The sequence below is a fragment of the Branchiostoma belcheri genome, unplaced genomic scaffold, assembly GCF_001625305.1.
Source record: "Branchiostoma belcheri isolate BF01 breed outbred unplaced genomic scaffold, Haploidv18h27 scaffold62, whole genome shotgun sequence".
NCBI classification, from domain to species: Eukaryota; Metazoa; Chordata; class Leptocardii; order Amphioxiformes; family Branchiostomatidae; genus Branchiostoma; species Branchiostoma belcheri.
The window spans coordinates 1,032,208-1,045,391 of NW_017804265.1; the positions used below are offsets into that span (position 1 = coordinate 1,032,208).

Here is a 13,184-nt window from a genome sequence, read left to right on the forward strand (position 1 = left end):
TATCTATGTTTATGATATTTTTGGCTGCTATGCAGTAAATGTTTTAAACTAAACTTCGTTTGTGCTGTAGAAAATCACCGAAATACTTTATTTGTTTGTTGGTGATCGTGACGTATTTCAGGACCAAAGCTTTCAAGATGGCGATGCAAGCAGCGAGAAAGGCGAATGTGAGTACAAAAATGTCGATATAACCTTTATAATCCTCAGTATATGCTCTAAATTAGGTTCATGTGATACTTTATACATTGTTGTTTCTTGTTTGTTGGTCCGATCGACCCTGTGATCGCTTATTTTGATGTGAATCCCGATATTCTGGTGGGGTGTCAGACAGCACTGTTGTGTTTGGCAACACATGCATGTTTGTTTCCTCCTCAAAAAATTATAATTTGCTTCTTTACTCTCCCAGGTTCGGTTGCCGCCAGAAGTAAACCGAATCCTCTACGTCCGAAACCTGCCCTACAAAATCACCGCTGAGGAAATGTACGACATCTTCGGCAAGTACGGCGCCATCAGACAGATCAGAATGTAAGTGGACGATCCCTTGCCTTGCTTTGTCCGAATATTTGGTTTGGTTTTCTTTTTATGCCCACGATCGTGATAATAATCATTCTGGCATGCTCATAATAAATTTTTCACCTCAGTGAAGTGAGGAAAGTTGTGTAAAGTGCCTTTCCCAAGAGCACAAGATCGGTGACAAGGCAGGGTTTGAACCCGGGACTTCTTGGCTTGCATTGGTTCCGAGCCGAACACGCTACCGCTACGCCACACAAAATTATATTTTTGTTGTGTAAAAAAATTGGTTAGATGCCGCGAAGTAGGCGGCAATGCCTTAACCGTATGTGTGTTGTAAACCCGCAAGCGGGTCTTCCGTCCTTATCAAGGGGAGTGCTAACCTTCTCTCCTTTCATACAACACGCCTAGGTATGCAGGTGTGCTACCTTTATAAATGGGCAATTCTTTTGACGCCTTCTCTTTGTGGTTGGGCGTCACTTTGTACTCATATACTTCTCAAGAACACAGATGAAGGTCTAAGATCACTGTTAACTGCTCTGGATGTTTAGTAGTACTTTTGGGGGTTATTTTCCAGATTTTGTGTTTTGCAATTTTGTCCATGTATTGCACTTTTAGCACACAAATGTGAATTTGTAAGTGGAGTTCTGTGTGCAAGGTATTATGGGATAGATCTCAGCAAAGCATTATGGGATATGTAAGTGCATAATAGAGTACCACTGTTTAAAAAAAACATATATAATCTAATGTACCGATTTCATTGTAGGAAATATTGGCATGTCATATTTTCACATTTTCAACTTGAATTTCATATTCATGTTGTTTTTTTTCTTTGTTTTCCTTTTTTTTTCAGGGGTAACACACCAGAGACAAAGGGCACAGCGTATGTTGTTTATGAAGACATCTTTGATGCAAAGAATGCCTGTGACCATCTCTCAGGTTTCAATGTGTGCAACAGATACCTGGTGGTTCTATACTACCAACCGAACAGGGTAAGAAGGACAGTTTCCCCCATACCTTTGAATATTTGCAACCAAGAAGACATTTATTGCTATTTGACTATTTATTATTGTTGTGCACTGAATATTGAATGTCAAATGTTCCATGTATTTGATATGATGAAATCTTACTTAAACAGGTTGGTAAAAATATTGTATGTGATTCTGAAGCTAACACAAGATGTTAAAAAACTTTCAATGTTGTCTTTTGTCATGTGCCCATGTAATTTTGAAATCATAGTAAAACTTGTAAGAAGTATCTTATACATACATGTATATGAAGCTATACAATTTCTTTGCTTTTTCCATTTCCATGTTTAACCATTTTTCTGACGGAGTCTGGTTTTTGTGTTTCCCTCTTGCAGGCATTTAAGAAGGTTGACCAGAAGAAAAAGGAAGAGGAACTGTCGAAGCTTAAGGCCAAGTATGGAGTTGGGGGCGACGCGGCAAGAACAGAGGCAAAATAGGATTAGATCCAGAAGACACTTTTGTACCTGTAGGACTTTTGTACCTGTAGGACCACAGTTTCACAAAAAATTGTATCAAGATGTAAACGTTGTAATAAAGGACCTTTCAAATCACAAGAGTTTTGAACCCTCAACAGTCAAAGAAACACATACTGGTACTTATTTATAGATATGACTCTTTAAAACTTGTATGCATACATAAAAGTTGTTGTCAACAATTGCAACCTATGAAAAAGCCTGGATCACATGTGAGCAACCAAAAACGTTACTTGTTTTGAGCTCTGAGATAAGTTGTTATTACCATATATAAAGTTGTTAGAAAACTGGTGTATATTTTGGTATTCTTACTATTTCTTTTTTGCTGTGAAAACTCAATGTTATGTGGCAACCATTCCAGTGTATTGTGATGTTCACACAAACATACAGTGATATTCTTTGATCTACATATCTTTCAATGTCAACTCTGTGATAAAAGTTGATCCTCCAAGATCACAACTAAAACATGACGCTATCACATATTTTAAGTTTTGATTTGAAGTACAGTTACAGTATAGCAGTACACACTATAGTAAGTTACCATACCAGCAAAAGTGCTGTAAGTAAATGAAGAACAAAAGTGTTAGTATAGTCACAACATGAAACAAAATATGATCGTGTACATTGGTTTGTTACATTCCTTAACTTTAGAAAAATGGAAGGACACGAACCAAATACTTAATAAATCTTTGGTAGTATTCTTAGTAGAAAGACATGCTGTGTCATTATTTCGTTGATAATAACTTTGAAAGTAATATCACGTTAAATCATTACTGAAAATGTCACAAGAGGTGCTAAATGCTAGAAACATTAAGAAAAGCCATCACGAAGCAAATGTATGTGTATGTACGTATCAGACTGTATCATTTGTATGTTTGTGTGTGTAACGTGTTGTGTGCATGACTGTGTCTACATCTGTGTATGTGCGTTAGTTTCCTCCACATATCCCACACTATTTCCTATTTCTCATTTTATACTAGGCAAGTAACTTTTATGGATGACATCAGCGCGCGCATTAATTTTCGCCTGATTTTGAAAAAAAAAATTGGGGGCCTTCTGACATGCCGAAAATGGGCAAAGATGCCTGTTGCCATGCCAGAAGGTGGATGGCAGATAGCAATGAAGAGAGGAGACAACAAAAGGCTCTGATTTAATATTTTGTTTCTTTCTTTGATGCAGTGATATGTGATGTTGGCTGTGTATGTTATGTTCCCACTGAATCAAAAGCATTTGTACAATGATTGAGCCAAAATTTTGAAATGTGAGGAACCTTGTTTTTTCGGCCCGCCTTGTTTTTTTCGCCCGCTCGCATTAGGTTTGGAGTCTGCGGAAGATGTCATCCATAAAATCTACTTGCTGTGGCCTTACATCAATACTCGTCACACAGTAAAACTGCAGTTTTCATTTAATCAGCTAGAGGACACTTGTAGTCCATCATGTCCCATTCTCAAGCTCTACAATTTATCATTTGTCTCCGTGTTTTTATTCAAAATCCATGAATTCATTTTCGACGATTAATGCATGTGGTCAGAACGACTGACCCCACGTGTTAAATTGATGACCATACGTAGTTGATATTATTTACCCCAAAGATCCCCAATCAGTTAACAAACATTTAATCATTCATCCAAAGAAACGTTGCATGTATATAACCTGCAGAAGGAAAGCCACAAGACAGCTTCATTCTGCTCAGAGATCTAGATTTACCCGACATTACAATAGCGTCGGTCTTTGTCATCCAAGAGCCGCTACATTGTCCAAAAGGTGTGACCATCAAAAGAATCACTGTCAATGAAGCTTGTCCTCCCACTGGCCAAAATTTCATTACGTCTTTGTGTCGTTTTCGTGTACGTGTAAACGACAAAGAGATATCTGATCAAAGAATCTTCTCATCTTTGATGTGTGTTCCCGAGCCTCATCCCGGTTAATATACGCGTTACCCACAGCAGGCCTTGTCACCTGTATCACTAGGCAACGGGACGGAACCACGGAGAATGACATCTGAATTTTCATGAGGACAGATCCTGCAGAGACCTGTCTGCAGTCGCCATGCATCAGCTCATGATGCCCACGAATGGCTGACCTTTTCGTAGCCTTATAACTGGGATCTTGGTGCAGTCGAGTGTCTACGACGGTTCTCCTAATCTCCAAGCGTATGGTTTCGGTGGCTAATGTTCACTCCTTGGGCATTTAGATACTGCCTTGTCACCATAGGATCTACTTGGAGATTTAATGGGTCCTCCTATGTTGACACTTTCTGTTCGTCTGACACTTAGTGCATTAAGATGAAGGGTGACGGAGGCTGCCAAAGAAACTATCAAATCACAAAGAAGGTTTCTGGTAGTCTAAACACGTCGGGCCATGTCTTTGAGTCGACAGAGAAAGGCATTGAACTAACGGAAAGACAAATGTGGCAATGTAACGTTAGCCTACGAAACGAAAATAACGAATCTATCTTCATTTTTCTTGAAGGCACGCGCTAGATGGACGTGTCCTGTCTCTGGTCTGACAGCTCTCAGGTCGCTCCAGGGCGGGCTCTTTTGTCCCCCGTCTGTCCTGTCCGGGGCAGCCTTTGTGATGTCCATGTTTACAAAGTGGTGGACATCCGAACTACATGGACGGCGGTGGGTCACAATTATCATGGTCACGAGAGGAAACATTTCATCTTGTCAGAACCAAAGACGTGATTTTTTTTCACTCTGTGTCACGATCTTGGCCTTTTCCTACACATCAAGTATTTGGTCAATGAAAATTATTTCAGAGATCATTATGCTTTACGCACCGAGGGACAGTGTGAAAGAAACGCCGTAATGGTTTTACAACCTGCTATGGAAGAAGCAAAACTACCGTGCCATCTGTCACAAGATCCGAGAAAATCATGTGTTTACGCGTTTTGAAAAATAAGAATACGTCAAATGAAACTTCCATGATACCTTTTGCCATGTTATTGTTTTAAACTTACTAGTATCTAAAGTATTGTAGTTGGTCAAACTTAAAGTTACAAAGTCTGAACAGTTGTTATGGAATGCTGTCTTCCAATGCGGTTCACTGGACAAGACAACTAGCTTGAGAGCGTTATAGATCTGACATCTGTGCAAAGGACAACACAAACCCGCTGAGGCAAAACTTTAATAGCTAATGAAGCCAGCTCATAAAACAAGTCTATTAAACACGAGTGCATAGTTTTACAGCTTTCGTAACGCCTGCAAATATGTTAGATTGACCCACTTAACTATATGATCTAACTCTGATATGGACTTCGAGGTAACTGTAGTGGTATGTTATCGTTTTCCATATAGCATAGTCTACAAGCAGAGTTTAAATACCAGAATGGAAACAACTAATGAGGTTTTGTTGACCACACAAAATGCTATGCGCTCTTCTAGACAGCCTGTCTCCAACCCAGATGTTCACATGCCTCTTCGTAATGTGGTTCAGGAAGGCGTCACTTTTAACACTATTGCGCCCTGATCCGGCCAGCTTGAAGTTTTTATGTAAAACAACAAATTGAATCTTCAGCAGTCAGACCATGGTCGACAAAAGTCACTTCTAAAACTAGCAATTTCTTCGTAGCTCGCCACGGCTACGACGTTTGTTACTGTCCACCTTAGGAGGTCTTCATCTTTTGTCAAAATGTCCTTTAAAACTACCCATCGATCCTGAATGCGTGTGTCCCGTTTGTCAACCCGTCTCAGGCACACTTTATCTGTCAGGGCTGTTCACAAAAACTTGGTAACAAGAGCTAACTACATTGTATCGGTGATAATATCACAACGTCTTGCAATCGCACTAAATTGTGCAAGCTCGTCTAAAAAAATGTACCCAGGGGAGCTATGTTGTTGCTGTTATGAACCCATCAGACTCAATAAACGTAATATATTTACAGCAACATTAACACGTTTTGGGTTTTATAGACCCACTTTCAATACTGAGAAATGAAATGAAAACCCAATGGCTGGATAAGTAAAAAAGTTAGATGCTGAACACCAGTTGAAATACCCCTGAATGTATATAGTCACAGTGCTTTCCGAGAACTGCAGAGATCAAAGAAAGTAAAACACAGTAAGAAGGCCATTAGTACAGTGGATCTCCAAGTGTCATTCTGTGTGCTATAGATGGAATTGCCTGGTAACAGACGTGACGAGGCCTGCTGTGGCTTAGACCTGTGAAGTCTTATCTAGACGAAGCTTCACACCACGCATCGATGATTAAAAGATCCCTATAAACACCATCATAAACATTTACATGAAAATGGTACAAAGCGATGAGGAAATTTAGTGAACTCGTTGTAGGAAGATCGGCTTCATTGACCACGAAGTGATGTTCTCAGACCACACCCCTTAAAATCTAATCTCTAAAGAGTCTAAGCAGATCCCTCTCGGTGGCAAAAAGACAGTATCAAATTGGCCAGGCAGTATCCATTAGCCAGAGAAGCTCCGCGGCCACCGACGGGTTGGTGGGGATCAGGACAAAAAAACGGCCATATATATATATATATATATAAAAAGGTAACGATCATTCCCCCACAACCTCTGCTTGGAGAGTACTTAAATCGACAAAGAAGGCTTTCTGTATGATAACGTTCATCAGGAAATATCTATTCTTCTCAGTAAGAAAACACCGTGTCAGTGGCAATAATCATTATCCCAGGTACGAAGAGATTGCTAGTTTTAGAAGTGACTTTGTCTGACTTCTGAAGATTCAATTTGTTAATTTTTTTTTACATAAAACCTCCACTCGGTTCAGGGCGCAACATAGTGTTGAAACCGACGCCTTTCTGAACCACAAAAAAATTGGTGTGCCTAAATGCCTATTCCTTACAATTAGGTTGATATTGAAGAGACATGAGAGCATCTGGGTTGGAGACAGGCTGTCTAGAAGAGCGCATAGCATTTTGGGTGGTCAACGAAATCCCATTAGTTGTTGTTGTTTCCATTTTGGCTTGTAGACTATGTTGTAGAGTAATTGTAAGGAAACTGTGACATACCACTACAGTTACCTCCACAGTGAGTTACCTCGGAGTCCATATCAGAGTTAGATCATATAGTTTAGTGGGTCAATCTAACATATTTACAGGCGTTAGAAAAGCTGTAAAACTATGCACTCGTGTTTGATAGACTTGTTTTATGAGCTGGCTTCATTAGCTATTAAAGTTTTGCCTCAGCGGGTTTGTGTTGTCCTTTGCACAGATGTCAGATCTAGAGCGCTCTCAAGCTAGTTGTCTTGTCTAGTGAACCGCATTGGAAGACAGCATTCCATAACAACTGTTCAGACTTTGTAACTTTAAGTTTCACCAACTACAATACTTTAGATACTAGGAAGTTAAAAACAATAACAATATGGAAAAATGTATCATGGAAGCTGCATTTGACGTATTCTTATTCTTCAAAACGCGTAAACGCATGATTTTCCCGGATCTTGTGACAGATGGCACGGTAGTTTTGCTTCTTCCATAGCAGGTTGTAAAACCATTACGACGTTTCTTTCACACTGTCCCTCGGTGCGTAAAGCATAATGATCTCTGAAATGATTTTCATTGACCAAATACTTATGTGTAGGAAAAGGCCAAGATCGTGACACAGAGCGAAAAAATCCACGTCTTTGGTTCTGACAAGATGAAATGTTTCCTCTCGTGACCATGATAATTGTGACCCACCGCCGTCCATGTAGTTCTGATGTCCATCACTTTGTAAACATGGACATCACAAAGGCTGCCCCGGACAGGACAGACGGGGGACAAAAGAGCCCGCCCTGGAGCGACCTGAGAGCTGTCAGACCAGAGATCAAACACGTCCATCTAGCGCGTGCCTACAAGAGAAATAAAGATAAATTCGTCATCTTCATTCTGCAGGCTAACATTACATTGCAGTACATGCCTTTCCTAAGGGTACAACTGGAACAGGGTGAGCCCTAAACTAGATACCGGTAACCCCCAAGAGAGGCATACTAATCTAGTTATGAACCTGCTAGACTTCATAAACGTATTACAGACAGCTTGTGTTTACGGCACTCCTCACACGAAATGTGTTTTATAGACATCAATGACTTTATGCACTTTACGCTTTTCCGAATCTTTTTAAACGCACCACTTGAGTAACAAACTACAGATTCGTCGTTATCAAACCAATTGACATTTGGGTTGGGACTGAAAATCATCACACAACGTCCTTCCAACTATCGTGTGGTCCTGCATTGAATCATACAGGTCCCTAAATTCTACGTCCTATCCTTTAAAGACTCCGCTTTGTCAAATTTGATTAGGTGTCAATTTAGACAGTTCCTTCTTCTCTAATGAACCACATCCTCCTACACTGAATGAAGAAATTTCATTATACCATTTCACATTGTTATTTAGATGTTTACTGGATAGTAGTGGGGTCTTTAATCTTTGAAGCGTGGACTCGGGTTATGTCCTATTAAGACTTCACAGATCTCATACTCAGCAGGCCTTGTCACTTTGGTCTCCAGGCAACTCCATCAAACCACACAGAATGACTTCTACGTGTGGTTTACCTTCTCTAGTGGACTGTCGTTTCGGATAGCCACGACACAAAAGCCTATGTTAATGACAATAAAACTGACCTGTACATGGGACCACCTCTACCATGTCCACTTAATCAATGACTAATGTGACTACTTTTTGGTGCGCCCTTAAATAATTTTTCCCATTGACACAAGCATTAAGAAGCTTGTCTAACTTAAGTGACCACCTGTCCACATTGGCCAGATTTTATCTGTCCCCTCAGTGGCTTTTAGGCAGGCTGCAGTTTTGACTGTACGTTTCTGCGTGTTAGAGGATAAAGATTCTACAGTCTAAAACAACGAAACTTCTACAAGTCTTTATAATCTTTAACAGGAAAACTTATGTGACTGAAATATTTTAGAGGCACGCGCTAGATGGACGTGTTTGATCTCTGGTCTGACAGCTCTCAGGTCGCTCCAGGGCGGGCTCTTTTGTCCCCCGTCTGTCCTGTCAGGGGCAGCCTTTGTGATGTCCATGTTTACAAAGTGGTGGACATCAGAACTACATGGACGGCGGTGGGCCACAATTATCATAGTCAAAAGACACGGGAGGCACATATATTCCTGTAGTTATGAAAGAAATATAAGAAGTACCTGCTACGTTTCATATAGACGTAACCGAGCTTTAATCTTTTAGAAGCCATACGACCATAGAGTGAAAACACAACGCGCGCTGTAGGATATCATAGTAATAGTTTTACAGCCTCTGGTTGAAGAAGCAGAATTGTGCTACCATCTGCCAGAGAGAAACCAACTAATGACGTTTGTGGACTTTTGACCCGAACTACCAGATTGTATCAAACCACTTTATGGTATTTCTAACACTTGGGAATATGGTAAATAAACTTAGAAAGTTATATGGACTTGGGTAGAAACTTTTTCATTATTGTGTGAAGGTACATTCCTTCATATTTGATCACACAACTTATCACCGCATCTTATTGGTCTTTGCAGTATTTCCAACTTGAATTAATGTTACTGTAAACAGCGCTTTGATTGTATCATATGCATGTCTGCAACACATTTATTGCTACTATATGTAATAATGTTTATCACCTGTATAATCTCTAAGCAGAAGTTAAGGCTTCACGATCGGCTTATTTTTTTACCCATTTTAGGCGTTTTTGTCATGTTTCTTTCTTTGTACCGATATGTCTTTTTCGCAAACAAACTTCGGTAGCGCATTGGATACTGTCTTGGCAATGTGATAATGTCTTCTATCCACTGAATACAACGCTGAATACTTTACTTTCCGAAAATGCATGCACATTGCAAGTGTTATTTTCCCTTTGGCGATCGGACACTGATGAGACGGTAACATCCCCATAGTCCGGAGAGAGGACTCTTGCCACCTTCTCAGCTCATTAGTTTTACACGAAGCCGTTTCTGTCAAAGGTAGTTACCGGAATGCCTTTATAGATCCTAACGGCTATTATATCCATCTGTCAGAGTTCTAGGCAGTCCAGAACTACCGTAGTCCGTTACAAGAAATCCTCGGCGGCAAAACCGTCCCTCTGTGGCATAACTCGCATCGCTCACCGAAAAAAAAATAACGCCGCCGCCCTACATGTCTGCGAAGGAGGCTAGGAGGTAATAGATCTAGAGAGCTGACTCTTTCTAACGCCTCCCTCTCTAAGCTCCTTGTTGCAAGCAATGTCTGGCTTTTACAATTGAGTGGAGTAGTCTCCCGAACAATAATGGATGTTAATGATGCGTTTTGTTCTGGCTATAGTCGTTATCCATATGAACTCCCCTGACCGCGATCAACCACTGGACTATGTAGTTTTACGGCTTTTCCATCGCCTGGAAATATGTCGGATTGGCCCGTCGTGTTATATGGACTGGTTTATAAACTACAGATCCCAGGGCCAGTTCAATGCCCGTTTTGTGTACTCTGTAGGCAGAGGTTTAGATTTTGGTTGTATTTCATTATGGTTTTATGTGTTTTTATCAGGTATTTTTATGTACTGATATCTTCTCTTTCGCCAGCCAACTTGTAGATACTGCTTTGCCTATTTCATACTGTCTTGCAGACGCCAAAAGACCTGGTCGGAGATGACTGTGACGAACGCATGCGCAAGGGAACCAATTGCCGATGTCGTCAGACTCAGTCTCTGGAGGCCTCATAATATTATAAACCTTTAGCAAGCTTCGGAAGCGGCTGTATAGAGTGGATATTGGCCAAATAGATAATATGCCAATGTCTATTTACTTTCAGTTGCAGCAATGCCCATTACGGCGAGCGGCCTCTTGCGTGTAAGGCTGGTATTTCAGCTCAATGTCACCTTTAACTTGTGCTTTTTGCAGAATTTTGCCTGAAACATATCAGGGTCTGCACGGTTTTCGATCTTTGCGTGTGGTAACGTTGTCCCCATGAATTCAGGCAAGCTTTTTGTTCCGAACGCGACCGAAGACATCGCGAAAAGACATCTCTCAGCAGGAGGGAAGGCTGAAAGCGCAAAGGCACAAAAGGTTTGTCACTTTCTCTTTCAGAGCCTAAGCAACGAGCCAGGGTGTGTATATGTGAAAGTGCTCTCTAGCTCTTCGTCCAGCAACAGAGCTTGTAGGCTTAACGTAAGGAAGTCACTAAGAACCTTTTAGGTTTTTCAAGAAGGAAAGTATTGAACGGCTCAATGTAAACTCGCCCTTATCTGTATAACTACAAGGCTGAAGCGACATCTAGCGTCAACGTAAATTAACTGCACAGCTGGAGATAGCGGCCCGGACCAACCACCTGTTTGAATGATTCGAAAACAAACTTTGGAAGGCTTCCAGAGTGAATGAAAATGCTGCAACGAAGTGTAACAAAGCCAGGATCGTAGCCTGAAAACCAGCCACACAAAAGCGTTAACTAGCCACTCACACTGAGCATTTCCAGACTGGTATTAATCGGTCAGCGACACGACTAGATTTTAGGCTACTCGAGTCGACTACAATACCTCAAGCCACAAAATCTCAATCTGACTCCGTATGAGCTGTATTAAAAGAGAACTGACGAAATCCATAGATGGTTCACACAAAGAATGTTTGTGTAATGTTTTGTAAGTAATTGCAACAGGCTCCCGAGTGTCATTTTGGAACCGACGCTTTATTATATGAACAGGCGTGCAATCCTGTTGTGACAGTGCAATATGGACTAACGCGTTAATGTCAGGTTCAGGACACGCTACATCCATCTAACCGCGTCCCAAACGCAGATTCTTTTCACACACAAAATTGAACCGAACTGAAAGAACAATCAACTGTCATTGTGTAGTTCACAGACATTCACGGTTACACAGCCGGTTGTTCAAATGAAATTTTACCCATAGGATAATGACACCAATCTTTTCTCAAGCCTGTTCCCTTTAGCTTAAACTTCAGAACATAAAACACATTAACATTCCGCCATGCAGCAATGTTTTAGTATGTTTTAAACCCTTTCTGTATGAATTTCTCGCAAATGTTTACAGAAATTTGACAACGAGGAAACAGATCGACCACTGTTGTAACCGTCGACTAGTTGTTTTAGAGCGTCCTCTGGTCTCTATTATATGTTGTATGCACTCTTTCTGTCTACCTCTACATAAAAGCATCCTGGTGAGCTATTTTACCCCCGCCACGTGCTAAAGAAGTAAAGTAGAAAAGATTTCTTCATCGAAGGCGACCTCTTGTCACCCTACTCTTGTAGGAGGTAGGAAGTGGTGACACATCTGGGGTCAATTAATACTAATAAAGGACAGGGACCCTGTGTCCCTGCACATCAGTCTGAACCAAGCTGCGGTCTGGTGTGGTCGGTCATCTCTATAGCAGCATCTAGCATATATAACACTGGTGGCAGCATACAGCGCTTTCGAGCGCTCAACCCACGCCATACCGACAATGCCGCCCGACTAGCATCCCTGACCTCGACTAAGCAGCGATCGACCGCCGCCATCGTTACCATGCTGCTTGATCCGCCAGCCAGCTACCCGGCCACACCGACTCGACCCCTGACAGCCGCCATGCCGCCCGACACACCAGACCGCCGCTCCGTGTCCGGCCACACCGACTAAGAATCCGTCGACGCTGTCGCTACGTGCCACGACCTCTTTTCTACCCAGCCTTGCTCCTGCACCAGGCCTGCCGTGAACCTGCCATTTGTCTTACCCATGCAAGCCCGTCAAGACCGTGCCATGCAGTCACCTTCCGGCCCGAGCAGCCTGTGCCACGTCGCCGCGTCCTGACCGCCGACCGCCCGCGGAACCCAGCCCGCTGACTCCAGGCAGCCCTCGTGTCGCAGACGACCGACCCCATCATGAGTAGGAACTGACTTTCTAACATGACGTGACCTGCTAGATCTTTGCTGCGAACTCTGAGTACTGTATCTCTCTACCCACAGAACTTTCTAAGACCTATGAACTCTTGTTGACTTGTTGTTGCACAATATGTGATGTTTTCTATGTTTGCCCTTGCTCGCACGCCTACGGGAAGCGACCAAGCCGCCTTGAGCCTGTGTATCTTTGTGTTACTTGCAAATGATGCTTGCCTAGTAGAAATGCTTGCCTACGGGACGACCCTGCTAGGAAGATCATGTATTAGCCTTTGTATTTTTGTGTTTGTTGCGAATGATGCTTGCCTAGTAGAAACGCTAGCCTACGGGACGACTCTGCTAGGAAGATCGTGTATTTTG

At 41.8% G+C, this 13,184-nt stretch overlaps 1 protein-coding gene across 1 annotated transcript; it reads left to right on the plus strand.

Moving 5' to 3' along the window:
* Positions 1–45: 45 nt before the first annotated feature.
* On the plus strand, positions 46–2,724 carry LOC109483114 (splicing factor 3B subunit 6-like). Its single transcript, XM_019786106.1, has 4 exons — positions 46–167; positions 407–525; positions 1,364–1,502; positions 1,874–2,724. Exons 1-4 carry the CDS (start codon positions 138–140, stop codon positions 1,973–1,975), a joined length of 390 nt encoding a protein of 129 aa, XP_019641665.1. The 5' UTR covers positions 46–137; the 3' UTR covers positions 1,976–2,724.
* Positions 2,725–13,184: the final 10,460 nt, after the last annotated feature.

Excerpts from the sequence above, each read along its gene's own strand:
- LOC109483114 (XM_019786106.1), top strand. The coding sequence starts at position 138 with ATGGCGATGCAAGCAGCGAGAAAGGCGAAT. Across the intron at positions 168-406 it reads AAGCAGCGAGAAAGGCGAAT|GTTCGGTTGCCGCCAGAAGT; the intron begins GTGAGTACAAAA and ends TTACTCTCCCAG. Across the intron at positions 1,503-1,873 it reads TATACTACCAACCGAACAGG|GCATTTAAGAAGGTTGACCA; the intron begins GTAAGAAGGACA and ends TCCCTCTTGCAG.